This window comes from Physeter macrocephalus, unplaced genomic scaffold (assembly GCF_002837175.3).
Source record: "Physeter macrocephalus isolate SW-GA unplaced genomic scaffold, ASM283717v5 random_213, whole genome shotgun sequence".
In the NCBI taxonomy this organism is placed as follows: domain Eukaryota; kingdom Metazoa; phylum Chordata; class Mammalia; order Artiodactyla; family Physeteridae; genus Physeter; species Physeter macrocephalus.
In genome coordinates, this window is record NW_021145499.1 from 46,306 (window position 1) to 60,504 (window position 14,199).

The window sequence follows — 14,199 nt, forward strand, 5'->3', positions numbered from 1 at the left end:
GTTATGCAGAATGAAACAAGCCAGACTCAAAAGGCTGCATGAGTCTATTTATATGACATTCTGGAAAAGGTAAAACCACAGAATGGAGAACCCATCAGTGGGGGCGGGGCGGGGGGGTGTGTGACTGCAAAAGGACACGGGGGATTTTGGAGGGTGATAAAAGTGTTCTATATATTGTTTGTGGTGGTAACTCTTTGTGTGTTCACTATATGTAAATTTTATACCTCTAGGGTGGGTGAAAAAAAACCCACAAAAATAAGCATGCTCTCTGTTCTGATACACTAAGATCTCCAAGAAATACTGTTAAGTGACAATCTCGTTGTTCACAACAGGGTGTTAAGCTGGGCGGGAGAGGGAAGTGGATACACACACATTCATATTTGCTTCCATTTGCATTGAGAAACTGGGAGGACGCAGGAGAGGAGCGAGGGTGGTTAGCCATGGCTGTAGAAGTAGGAGGACAGGAAGCAAGCTTCTCTCTCTCCATTCTTTCTGATATTTTTGAACTTGGTTCCATGTTGGACATATTACCTATTCAAACAATTGTATTAAAAAGAACACTCGGACTTCCCTGGTGGCACAGTGGTTAAGAATCCACCTGCCAATGTAGGGGACACGGGTTCGATCCCTGGTCCGGGAAGATCCCACATGCCGCGGAGCAACTAAGCCCGTGCACCACAACTACTGAGGCTGTGCTCTAGAGCCTGGAATTCATAACTACTGAGGCCGCACACCCCAACTACTGAGCCCGCATGCTGCAATTACTGAAGCCCGCGCACCGCAACGAAGAGTAGCCCCTGCTCGCTGCAACTAGAGAAAGCCTGCACACAGCAACAAAGACCCAGCGCAGCCAAAAAAAAAAAAAAAAAAATCTTCAATGCTTCCAAAGGATAGTGTACAAAAAGGAGAAAAAAAGTAACTTTGTGGCAAGGAAAGCTGACAGACATGCCATCTCACCCAAAAGATCAAGGTCGACATCATCCACGGTAAGCTTTATTGATATCATGGACCACTGATAGGATGTGAAGAGAAGAGTACCTCATCTTTGTGGTCCTCGTCCCCACAACCCATAGCCCCAGTCGAACCATGAGAAAATACCAGATAAACCCAAATTGCAGGACAGTCTATAAAATACCAAGGTCATGAAAAACAAAGGCTGTGGCGCTGTCATAGCTGGGCGGAAGCTAAGGAGACGGGATGACCCAATGCGATGTGGGATCCCGGATGGGGTCCTGGGACAGAAAAAGGACGTATTGGGGACAACTGCGGAAATGTGAATCAATTCTGGCTTTCGTTAATAATAATAATATGCCGAGGTTAATTTCTTAGCTGTGAGAAATATACCACGGCAAGGTAAGAGGTTAACCTTAGGGAAAGACGGGTGAAGAGTATACTCGAGCTCTCTGTACTATCCTCAAACTTTTCTGTATGTTTACAGCTTACTTACTTTCTGTAAATCTAAAATTATGCCAAAATAAAAAATTTCTTAAAGAAACAAAACAAAGGCAAAAACCCCTCAAGACACTAAACAGCAAAGAACTTGGCATGAGGCATGACACATTCCAGCAGGATTCTGGACTATCAAAGATAAGACCTGGGAATTCCCTGGCGGTCCAGTGGTTAGGACTCAGAGCTCTCACTACCAGGGCCTGGGTTCAGTCCCTGGTCAGGAACTAAAATCCCGCAAGCTGCACGGCACGGTCAAAAAAAAAAGAACACAAAACCAAAACCAAAACAAAACAAAAAGACAGACTTAACCATGGCATTTAACGTTGCGGGGGGGTGGGGGGGACATTCACACATAAAAATAAAGAAAAAGGATCTGAGAAGAGCCACAAGCTGATGAAGGTGGTCCCGAGCAAAGGGCAAGAGGAACCTCCACCTTATTCTTCCTATAGGAGAGAATTGTATTTTACAGTGAGTAAACAGTCCAAGAACTCTTGTAATTAAAAATCAAGCTAGATGGACCTAGAGACTGTCACACAGAGTCAGAAAGAAAAAAGTCAGAAAGAGAAAAATAAATATCGTATATTAACGTATATATGTTAATATGTTAATCTAGAAATATAGCACAGATGTTTGCAAAGCAGAAATGGCGACAGAGATGTAGAGAACAAATGTATGGATACCAAGGGGGAAGGGGAGGGTGGGAGGAATTGGGAGATTGGCATTGACACATATACACTATTGATACTATGTATAAAATAGATAATTAATGAGAACATACTGTATAGCACTTTGGAAACTCTACTTAATGCACCGTGGTGACCTAAATGGGAAGGAAATCCAAAAAGAGGGGATATATGTATATGTATAGCTGATTCATTTTGCTGTACAGCAGAAACTAACACAACACTGTAAAGCAGCTACACTCCAATAAAAATTAATTAAAAAAAAAAATCAAGCTAGGACATCCTTTTGCCAGGAGCGTATTCCAGGTGGAGGCCTCCCCACCTCAGAAAGTGGCCTGCTCTGAGCTCGCTGGCGACCTGTGCCACGCGGTGCCACCGGGAGATGCCACTAGGGCAGAGGCCTCTGGAGCCGGGCTTCCGTCTGAACGGCTTCCGCCTAGACGAGGGGAAGTGTTGCAAGATGAGGAGACGTGTCAGCCCAAACCACAGGCAGCCTCTCTCAAGCTGAGTGGGCGGCTCACAGCCTCTGGTCACAGGCCCCTGATCTTGATTTATAGATCCCTGGGACTCCATCGCCCCACCAGCCAGAAAAGAACAACTCTGAGGGCATCATCCTCAAAGCCACTGGCTCCCTGGCTGCAGGGCCTGCTGAGGGCCTTGTAGGCAAGCAGGCTGTGACCCTCCAGAAGGATCCTGGCCATAAGCACAGAAGACAGAGGCCCCGTGGCTGGGACAGTAGGGCCTGTGTCCCCAACCCACCCCGGGGCTTCCTCCAGGGCTGGCCTGGCTGTGCCAGGGCGTATCACCCGGCAAGCAGACGTAACTCCAGCTGGGACTGTTCCTGCCTGCTGTGCTCGCTTGCTGGCCTGCCAGTCCCCAGAGACTCTTATGGCTGGGAAAATGTGTCATGGGGCAGAGTCTCCAGGGCTCCTCCTCCTCCTCCTCCGTCTGGGCATGAGGGTGTCATCGGGGCCCTGGACAGCTCTGCTGGCCACCTGTCCACACGCTATGGGTCTGTGGTCCAAGCGGGTTCAAGTTTAGGCAAAGGAGGTCTCCCAGGACAAACAGAGCATGGTTCTCCATGCTGTGGCATTTGACTGGAATCCCCCTGGGAGTTTTAAGTTGGTCTGGGGAGGGAGGGGTCTGGCACTGGGCATCTCCCCGTGACGGATACTAATGGGCTGCCAGGACTGAGAAGCGATGACCCCAGCAGCTTCCTTTCCTTGGTTCTTGGTCCAAGCAGGCACTTGGGTATCCATGGGCACGGGGGTGGGGGTGGGAGGGAAGCTGCCTTCAAACCTCGGGTCCCCGTTGTGAGAGTGTGCCAGCGCCCGGACAGAGTGGGGCCCGTTCCTGCCAGGGCTGCCTGGCACCCAGACAAGAAGCAAGCGTCGGAAGGGATGGCTCACTGGAAGCTGTGCAGGGCCTCAGTCACCTCAGCCCAGGGAGGGGGCCCCGCTGGGCCCCATCCCATAGCCAGGAAGCCAGTCCAGAGAGACAGCCATGCCTGGCCGGCCCCGAGGTCTTAGCCTGTTACTGTTATTACTCTGTGCCCAAAGGGCACATCACAGCCCTCCCCGTAAAAAGGATACACTTGTTTCTGTGCCCCCTGGAGCACCCCAAACCCCTCTTCTATCCTCAGTCCCACACATCCCAGGTGGGCTGCGAGCCCCCAAAGGCAAGTCGCAGAGCTGTCCGCTGGTCCCCTTCTCAATGTACAGCTGTGCAGTGAAATTAATCCAAGTTTGGTCTTAAGGTACCTTCATGGAACAAATATGCGTGCTCCTACTTCGTGCCAGGATGGCGAGGAACACTCGAAGATCCCTGCCCTTGTGGAACTGCCGTCTGGGGGGTGGGGAGGAAACAACACAAAACAGTTTCAGGTCCTAAGATGAGCTCTGAAGAAAACACATCTAGGCACGTGGTCTGAGTGCCAGGACCCTGTGTGAACCAGGGTAGGTCAGGGACGGCCTCTCAGAGGGGTGAGGTTTGAGCAGAGACCCAAGGAGAGAGGGGCTGGAAGTGGAGAACTCTGGACAAAGAGGAGACGTGGAGGAAGGAAGAGAAAGGCCCCGAGTAGGCGTGAGTCTGGGGGCTCAGGGGCGGCCCGGAGGCCGTGTGGCCGGCGGGATGAGCTTGGGGGAGAGTGGGAGCAGGCGAGGGCGGGGGTGTTGGGGGGCCAGTGGAGGACTTGGACTTTTAGCCCAAGTGAGGTGGGGGCCACAGAGCGTGGTGGGAAGAAGATGGACATGCCCAGACTCAGGTGTTCACAGGTACCCTGTGGACACTGTGGGCGGTGGGGGAGGCAGGGCGGGTGCCAGGAGACCAGAGCAGAGGCGACTGCACTGGTCCAGGCCGCAGAAGGGGTCGGGATGGGTGAAGCGCGGCGAGGACACGCTGATGTGGGAGCGCTGGGGTGGACTCCTTGGCCCATCCCAAGTCCACTCGTTCAACCCAGGTGAACAGCTGCCGGGCAGCATCCTGGCCTCCACACCCAGGGAGGGGAGGGCCACACACCCGGTGCTGGCCATCAATCTCCCCACGTCCTCCTCTGTGTAGACACGTGTCCTCCTCTGTGTAGACACGTGTCCTACACAGGTATCCCATGTCCACGTGCAAATCCTGAGAGTGGGTGACTAGAAACAGCCTGAGATTCCATCACCACCAAGAGGCTGGTGAACAAACAAAGGTGGCTTTGTACCATGGAGTACTATGCAGCTGTGACAAAGACAAGAAAGCACCCTGTATGACAGGCCGCGAGCCTCGAGTCGGGGCCCACAGCCAGGCAGGATGGGCACAAAGGTCCTCGTGTAGCAGTCACCTACCTGCTTCCCGGCAGCTGCTGCCTGTCCTCATCTAGACAGAAAGATCTACTGCCTCCTCCAACAAGCATTCCCTGACCACCATTCCCACCCCAAGGCTCCCTATGGGGCCGCTGTCTCCCACAGGCCCCCACTCCCTTCTCACTGGGAAGTGCCTCCTCAGAGAAGGACCTCTAGGGCCTCTCGGGTAGAGTGAACAAGTGGGTAAGGATGGGGCTCAGAGCCTCACCCCCACCGCCTGCCCCATTTCTGCCCCTCAACTGCCTCATCTGTAAAATGGGGCCAAGCCGAGGGGACGTACAGACAGCACTCAGTGCCTAGCACATGGTGAGTATGTTCAAGGGCATGGAAAGTCCATTCAGTGTGACAGGAAGACCAGAGCCACCCCCCAGTCGCCACCAGAGGAGGCAACTCGAGCAGCTGAGCCGTGGCACCGGGCACCCCAGTGGGCACTGCAAGAATCCCCACAAGGGCTTCAATTATTCCTCAACACCCGGCTTTGTTCCAGAAACTTCTGAGGTACAAATGCAGTGCAGAGGGAGGGAAAACTGGACCCTGTGAAGCTGGAGCCAAGGGGAAAAGGGAGGCTGGAAAATTCAACGGAGCCAGGGGTGAGGATGCTACTTCAGGTACAGGCCAGCAGGCCTGGGGGAAGGGGGCCACCCATGAAGGCCGAGGCTCTGGGTTCAAGTCTGGCCACTTGGGCAAACCTCTATGACTCAGTTTCCTCGTCAGTAGACGGAGATCAAGCACTGGCCTCGAAGTAGGTGAGGCACCTTGTACCCAGGTCCCAGCATGGATCCCGGCAAACAGCAGGTGAGACAGCACTGTCCTCTCCCACTGGGACAGCCGCAGTGACTCCTGCTGGCCCCCCACCTCCATTCGTACCCCTCTGGGAGGGTCAGGAAGCTCCAAGCAGCAGTTACAAACAGTTCGACGAAGCAGGACCCCTAGGATGTGTTGCATGGTTGGAAAACAAGTTTCTGAATGATATAAACAGGGTAGTCCCAGTTCTGGAAAGAAGATGTACCCCCAAAAGAAGCAACCCCGAATAGTGCTGTGTATTTTCTATAGGTACCAGCGTGTCCATATGTACGTAAACACCAGAGGGCTCTGACAGGATATATGCCAAACTGACAATGGTGCTTCCACGTGGAGCTGGAAGGAAGGGACAGGGTGGGCAATGTATCCTTCCTCATCTGTCGTGGTTTCCCTTTTTCCGAGAACTCAGTCTTCAGTATTCTACTTATATAATTAAAACTTAGGAAGAATAGGCATCTGACAGGCAGTTTCCTGCCCCTCATGGGTCCAGTGGTCTTGCCTTCGACTCAGGTCCCTTTCCATATCTGAAGGGGCACCTGTGGAGCCCTCTGCCTGGGACACCCTTCTCTGGGGTCTTCAAGGGGCTGGCTCCATAGCAGGCCCGCCCTGACCACCCCGTCTGAAGCAGCCCCTGCCCAGCCACTCTCTCACCCTCCCCACCGTTTTCACTGCACTTCTCCATCCTCAGAATGTCACTGCTCATTTAATCCTTCTGCTGACCTCTGTCCATCTCGGTCCCCCGCTGGGTCCCCAGCGCCCGGCATGCTGTCAGACACAGAGTTAACAACCTCAAGGATCCGGAAAGCCAGAAATCGCTCCATCCATCACCTTGGCCCCAGCCCCAGATACAAGCACCGTAGTGTCCACTAGTGACCTGATAGCCAAAAGCCATGGCCACACTTTCCCAACCCCACTATCCCCGAGCAGTGGGCTCTGGAGAAGACAGGCACGGCTCAGGCCCCGCTCCTGCCCTCCTCCCTATGTGACTTCAAGCCAGTCCACATCTGAGGCCTCAGTTTCCCTACCTGTGAAGCAGGGATGCTAAGAGCAGTATCTGCCCCCAAGGACTGCTGGGACCATGTGGTCAGATTTTAGACATAAGTCCCTGGGGCACGACACACAGTGACTCTCCACAAACATCAGCTCTTACTGTGTTATAAACATCCAGCAGCAGGTGAAACCGAAAGGGCCACCCAGCTCCCTGTTCAAAGTGAGGGTGACTCCAAAGGGGAAAATCCCCAACATCTAGCAGGGACCTCATTGCCAATACTAACAGGAACCCCAATGTACCTGGAAGCAGGAGTCTTTTCTCTCTGGTGCCATTTTGCCTCGGAGGCAGGGTAATTTTTTTCTTTATTCGGATTGTGGCTAATGGCCTATAAATATCTCATTATTGGCCTGCATTTTTCCGAAGCTCTAACAATAAGGGCTTAATTACAGCATGCGGTTGGCAACCCCAGTAAATTAAGGGTTAGCCGATGCCCCCATTTCTTTCTGCAGCTGAGGGGCCTGTAATTTCGGCATTTTCATTCAAATCGGGCAAAAGCTTGGCAGATGTGGCTCTGAACCAAATGCAAACACCAGAGAGACACAGGGTTCCATGCCATGCCCAGTGCTTTCTGCCCGCACTACCTTTGAAAACTCTAAATCTGGAACTGTCCACGAGGCCATCCTCTGCCCTCACCCACAATGAACCAGACTTTTTACCAGAGGATTTCAATCCGTGTACCTAGCGGGGGCCATTATCCCCAGACAGATAATTCTGAAAAGCATTTGGGCAGCCCAGAGCTGAGCTCTGGAGAAATCTGTCTTCCTGGTTATAAACATAATCCCCAAACGAGCCAAAACAAACAAAGAATTATGTGGGGAGACAACCCACATGTGGGGTTTGAAGCTGTACATTTTTCCAGGCTTTTTACTATGAAAATACAACTGTTTGGAATAAGATGGGCTCACACGTCCACTTGGTCTGGGCCCTAACAGGTCTTGCACAGGCTTTCTGGGTCATTCAATCCTCTTCTAGATCACTCTGAGTAGTTATTTCGTAGTTGGTTGTCTGGACACATTGTCTAGTCAATTCAATACTGTTGGGCCTTTTTGCTCTCAATTTCCCACCATCATATGCTGAATGAGCATAAACAAACTCTCATGGCCAAATGTTTGTTCAGTCACCATTCCCACTTAGGAACAGCAGGAACGGGCTCCCACTAGCATTTCAGGACCTGGCTCACCAGCTGGTTCCAGCTGCATCCCCAGAGCTCAAAGTACACTGACAGGTGCTCAATGAGTGTCTGTGCTAAAATGAGGCGTTTCTTATATTAACAAAATAACCATGAATTCCTTTTCTTCAAGGAAAAAGAAATTAACAACTGATGTTCAGAGTCGTGAACCAGGGCTATACATAGTGCACAGGTCTAACATTTCACAAGGATTAGCTCATTTGAATGCTCAGCCTGCTCCCAGGAGAGAGGAACCATCATGATCTCCACTTTCCAGACAAAGAAACTGACGCCCAACAAGTGAGGTCATTCAGCTGATGGATGCCACCTTCCCACAGGTGCCTCTGGACTCTGACTGCTCCGGCTGGCCTGGGCACTACAGATCACACAGGCAAAGGCCCTTTGGCTTTGCCTGAAAGGAAGGACAATGGAAATAGCAGCTGTCATTTCCAAGTGTCTTTGAACATCAAAGAGCTGTTAAGGGACAAACCAGCCCAAAGAGCAAGCCGTGTGCCCACCCCTCAGTCTGGCAGCGACGTGAGCCAACAGTCATCTGACACACATTCATCCAGCAGCCACTGTGTGCCCCGCAGCGGCCCCATGATACAGCTACGTCTCCCTGCAGGGATCCATCACCCGAGACCAAATGGAAACTCAGCTGGAAACGGTAGAGTCCGTGGGCAGCTGCTTCTTGTCAAAAGAAAAATGGCACCGGGCCCTACATGTGCTCACAGGCACTACTCACTGAGAGCATCGAGGCAGAGCTGCACATCAAAGGCAAGAGCCCTCAGTTTGCCCAGGACCAGATCCAGAAGGATCACAACAGTGCCACCAGCAGCTCTCCCTCTACCCAGGGCCCTCCCTGGCCCCCAAGTCTCCACGCAGCCTGCACCCCGCGCCACCCCAGTACCTCCCTCACCTCATCTCCCCCCACTCGCCCACTATACCATGTTCCAGGCACACTCCCACCTCAGGGCCTTTGCCCTGGCCGTTCCCACAGCCTGGGACGCTCTTCCCACAGATCTCCACTGGTGGGTCCTCCCTCACCTCCTTAAGTCTCTGTTCAAATGTCACCTTCCCATGGAGGCCTTCCCTGACCCTCCATTTAAACCTATAACCTCCCCCTGCCCTCTCCAAAATCTTCTCTTTTTTATCCGTAAAATGGTTATCTTCTACCTTGTTTCTTCTTTATCTGCGTCCTGCTGGAAGGTCAGCTCCCCCAGGGCAGGGGCTTTGGTATCTCGCTCAGGGCTGTGTCTGCAGCCCTAGAACAGAACCGGGCACAGAGTGAACATGCTCAGAAAACACTTTTCAATAAACGAATGAAAAATGCACGACCTTTTAAGTGCTTTTTCACACTAGACACTCTTCCGAGACTCATTTAATCCTCACTCCACCCTCAATGCCCTAAGAGGTGAAACACACCCAACCTGGTGGCCTGAATGGGGCCCATGAGTAGGTAATGTTAAGGGCCCCATTTCCCAGCTGGGGAAACTGACGCTCAGAGGACAAAGACTGACAGGATCAAGTCCAAGACTGGGAGACTCCAAGCTGGAGGCCTCAACCTCTGCCTCCCCTTCCGTGCTCTTCTCCCAAGGGAAAATTTCTAAAGCCCTTCCCTTTGCCAGCCCCTGAGGCTAAATGACAAGGGTCACCAGGGAGCCACATCCTCCACTCTCTTTAGGGCCACAGGTCTATCTTCTGGTACAGGGCAGGACAAGCCCTGGGCCTTAAACTTAAAGGTTTCCAGGGCCAGGAGGCTCCAGGCAAATATGAAATGGGCCTGGGCAAGCATTAGGGAGTAGTGGGGACTCTGGCAGCTCAAGGGGCCACTCCTAGTCTGATGGGGCAGCCAGTGGCTGCTGCTTCTGAGACCCAGGCAGTTGGTGCCAGGCACAGGCCCAGGGAGGCCATAATACGATGATTATAACAGCAGCAGCCACAGGTACAGGGTCCATGCACTCAACAACGTTAACTCACACTGTCCTGCAGAGAGGGCCTAGTAATCACCCCATTTTACGGAAAGGAACCGGGCCAGAGTCACACAGCCAAACATGCTAGAGCCAGGCCTAGGGCCCAGAGCCTGTGCGCTACACCGCTAAACCCTAAAGCTCTTTGGGGTTTTTGCTAGCACGACCAAAATCTGATTTTGATGCAAAATCTCACTTTTAAATGTTGACAGCTCATTAAAAACAAAACATTTTAGGGCTCCCCTGGTGGTGCGGTGGTTAAGAATCTGCCTGCCAACGCAGGGGACACGGGTTCGAGCCCTGGTCCGGGAAGATCCCACATGCCGCGGAGCAACTAAGCTGGTGCACCACAACTACTGAGCCTGCACTCTAGAGCCCATGAGCCACAACTACTGAAACCTGCGCGCCACAACTACAGAAGCCCGCGCGCCTAGAGCCCGTGCTCTGCAACTAGAGAAGCCACTGCAGTGAGAAGCCCACGCACCATAACGAAGAGTAGCCCCCGCTCGCCGCAACTAGAAAAGCCTGCGTGCAGCAACGAAGACCCAACGCAGCCAAAAATAATAAATAAATACATTTATAAAAAACAAAACAAAACAAAACATTTTAAACTCCATGCTGGTGAATAAAAAGACGGAGCAAGCAGGCTTCAGCCCCCGTGGCCATGGACCTGCAACCCCTGGTACGGGGCTGGGCTAACTGGGCTATTCTCACTCTCGGATCAAGTTCTTAGAAAAGCCACAAGGAGGAGGCAGGGAAACAGAACAGCCTGTGCTGCCCCCAAGGCACAGAGCTTGACATGCTCTCCTGTTTGTTCCTTGAAACCAGCTGGGAGACCCTCTGTGTGGGTCCAGGGTACAAGGGAGGAAAAGGGTCCTCAGCTGCAGCACAGTTTAGCTAAACTCACAAAAAGAAGCAGGCAGTGGGACTCAAAGCGAGGCCTGCCTGCCATCCCCCTATGGCAGGGCTTTGTAGCTGAGAAGCCTTACCCACACTCCAGAAATAAAAAGAAGTTGGCTCCTGTTTGAGCACCCCATACCCAAAGAGAGGCCTTTTAACAGCTTTGGTTCTCGAGCCCTGAATTAATGCGCTTAACGACCGATGTCACGCTGCAGGCTCTAGGAGGAGGTCGCCACAGGAGCCAGCTCAATAGCAGTTGGCAGTTGCCAGATGCCAGGGTGGGTGGGAGGGAAAGGTGAAGGGCAGGGGGCCCAAGAAGAGGTGGGGATGGGAGAGAGACCCGGGGTCTCCAACCCAGAGCCCTCAATCCCTCACTGAACAACCTCGAGCAAGAATGCTCAGCTCTCTGAGCCTCAGTTTTCTGCTCTGGAAAATGGGATCACAGCAATGCCAGCCTCATAAGGCTTAAATGAAGTCCAGTGTGTAACTTCAGAGCACTTTTAATTCTGACTAGGTTTTGTTGTCGATATGAAAGGAACCAGCCTGGTGAGTAACAGCCCCATCCAAGTACACCTACTGTGTGCCCAGGCACTAAGCTAAGTAAGCACTTTCAACATACCATGTCACTGCATCCTTGCAACAGTCTTGTTGAGGGTCCATCACCCCATTTTTCAGAGGGGAAACTAAGGCTCAAAGAGGTCAAACAACCTGTGCAAGGTCACAAGGCAGATGAAATGGACAGAGCTTTGCAGACGCTCACCGGAAGCCTGGGCAGACAGGAAGATGGCCAAGCAGGGGGCCCACAGCCCAGCCCGAGGCTCAGCCCAGGCCGCGCTGATCCCAAGTACACACCTTTCCGCCACAGTAGACAGAGGGCATTGCGCCAGAGACAAAGAGTAAAGGAGGAAATTTGTGCTGCTGGGAGCAAAACCCCAGGCCTCTGGGAAGGCAGGGGCGGGGCTGGGCGCCCAGCTGGGCTCCACTGAGTGCCAGCCTGGGCTCCACTGAGTGCCAGCCTGGTGGCCTTGGGCAAATAGCGAATCTTTTCTGAGCTGAACCAAGAAACAACTCAGCTTGGGGCCTGCTGGATGAACATAACCTCTTAACATTGATAACAACAATAATAATAATGATGACTATGACGTTATTATTTGGCAGCCACAGTCACAAATGGAGTCCTTCCCAGAATGCAGAAGTGGCCACCCATCTGGGAGGCAGAAAGACAAGAGGTGGGGGAAGGGAGAGGGGAGAACCAACCGCCCTCAGTGGCCACAGGATCCATTCTCATCCATTAGCTTCCTGAATCCTGGAAACAGCCCAGAGAGTGGAATTTGTCCACTGGACAGATGGGCATTCTGAGGCTTCTCAGGGCTGCCCAGGGAAGGCTGTATACCAGCTCTCGCCACCACAACCTGATCAGGCAAGAAGTTCCTTCCCAGGATCCAAGGAGGGCCCCCAATTTTCAGGCTTTAGCTTGGGGTTTGGACCCTATGTTCCAGGGCCCCGGAGGCACCCTGACATGGGCCAGGAAAGACTCCTGGAGGAAGTTCCCCCTGGGGTCCTACTTCCAATAGAAAGGAGTTCAGGTCTCATCCTTCAGCTCCCTTCTCATCTGCATGCTCACACCACCCCCTGCCACAGAGGTGACAGCTAGGGTATTGACAGGCAGATTAGGAGAAGGACAGACACCAGGACAGACAAGCAAAAGGGTCCACTTGGAAGAGAGGAGCCAGCATTCACCAGGCACCAAGCTGAAGAGTCAGCCCAGGAGAGCCAGACAACAGGGTCTCCTAGGTCCAGCCAGCCAGTCAGACAGCAGAGGCCAGCTGGGTAACCCAACAGAGGAACAGCTAAGTGTTAAAGTCTGGGAGGGGCATGGATGGGCAACCAGACAGGACAGGTCATCCTGGATAGCTAGCCAGGCAGCAGGGGGCTGCCCTGCGGTACTGGACAGATGGATAGCCAAATGGTGGCGGCGGGGAAACCTATCCAGGACAGAGATACAGCCAACCAGACGACAGAAACTGCTCCAGATAAATGAACAGCCAGCCAGACCGCAGGGATCGGCCCAAAAGATATCTAGGTGACAGGTTTCGGACAGGCAGAGAAGGGGAACCTATCCCTGACCCACAGACAACCAGATGGCATAATTCACCCACTACAGCCGGGGGCCAAAGAGTCGGCGGGGGTTCACTGCACCTCCTGGCCCACGCCCCCCAGCCCCTGCAGGGTGCCCTCCGCCCAGGGCGTCCCACAGGGCCCGCCTCCCTGTCCCCGTCCCCGTCGCGGGCACGCAAGCGCCGCAGTTACGCCGGCGGCGCAGGACGCGCCATTCCCGGTCCGCCCTCCGCGCCCTAGGCCGCCGCCTGCCCGCTGTCGCCGCCCCGCTCGCTCACCGGCCCACGAAGTTCTCGAGCACCGAGCTCTTGCCGGCGCTCTGGCCGCCCACCACGGCGATCTGCGGCAGGTCCAGGTGGCAGCTCTGGCCGATGGAGCTGAAGGCATCCTGCAGCTTGTTGACCAGCGGGATCAGCTCTTCCATCCCGCGGTTGCCCATGGCGCCGGCGGCCCCGGCCCGAGAGCCCAGCGCTCCCCGCCCGCCCCTGGCCCTCGACGATGCGGCCCCGCGGCGTCCGCGGCCGTTGCTCCCCGCCCGCCCGGGCCTCGGCGCGACGCCCGCTCCCGGCTCGGCCTCACGGTCGCCGCCTCATCCGGTTCTCAGGCAACACCCGACCCAAGCGACCTCCCGCCCGGGCCCTGGGGCTGCACCCAAAGCCCTCGCGCCACCCCCGATTGGTCGGCTGCGCTGTCACTCGTACACACAAGCCAATGAGAGCGAAGCACGGGCCTACGGCCAAATGAGTCTTCCCCCTGGGGACCTTCTCTTGGACTCATTGGACAAAAGAACTGTCGCTATTGTGCTAGAGCCAATAGCGGCTGGAAGCGAGTTATCCAGGCCCGGAGGCGGTGTTTCGGGAAAAGGCATTTTGGCCCCGCCTATTAGGGGCAGTTCCAGGATAGCAGGAACATCCGCCAATCTTATTGGCAGGGAGACCGCCAGTCAACAAAGCTGGCCAATGATACTAGGGATCGGTTCTTAACCACGGTCTGTCACTTAACGCTACCTAGTTCCCTAAAAATTTCCCATTGGTTTATATAAATATCACCCCGTTCCAGCAGCCAACAAATCAAGAGAGTGGGACTTAACCTCCGAATCTTGACCCTGATTGAAAACCGTACCTGTCCATCAAAGAACCTCCTCCGGTTCTTACTTGTGATTGTCGTGTCTACTGGAGTCTTCCGGAGCACACCGCAGTACTCGCCAACGCGCGCC

General features: G+C 53.8%; 1 protein-coding gene across 1 annotated transcript in view; it reads right to left on the reverse strand.

Moving 5' to 3' along the window:
• Positions 1–13,529, reverse strand: part of LOC114484958 (dynamin-2-like) — a gene marked incomplete at its 3' end in the record, with an annotated part of 56,865 nt that extends 43,336 nt beyond the window's left edge. Inside the window, exon 1 of the mRNA XM_028484696.2 lies at positions 13,262–13,529. Coding sequence (XP_028340497.1) covers positions 13,262–13,422 — 161 coding nt within the window. The remainder of the gene's footprint in view (positions 1–13,261) is intronic.
• Between the last annotated feature and the right edge of the window lie 670 nt (positions 13,530–14,199).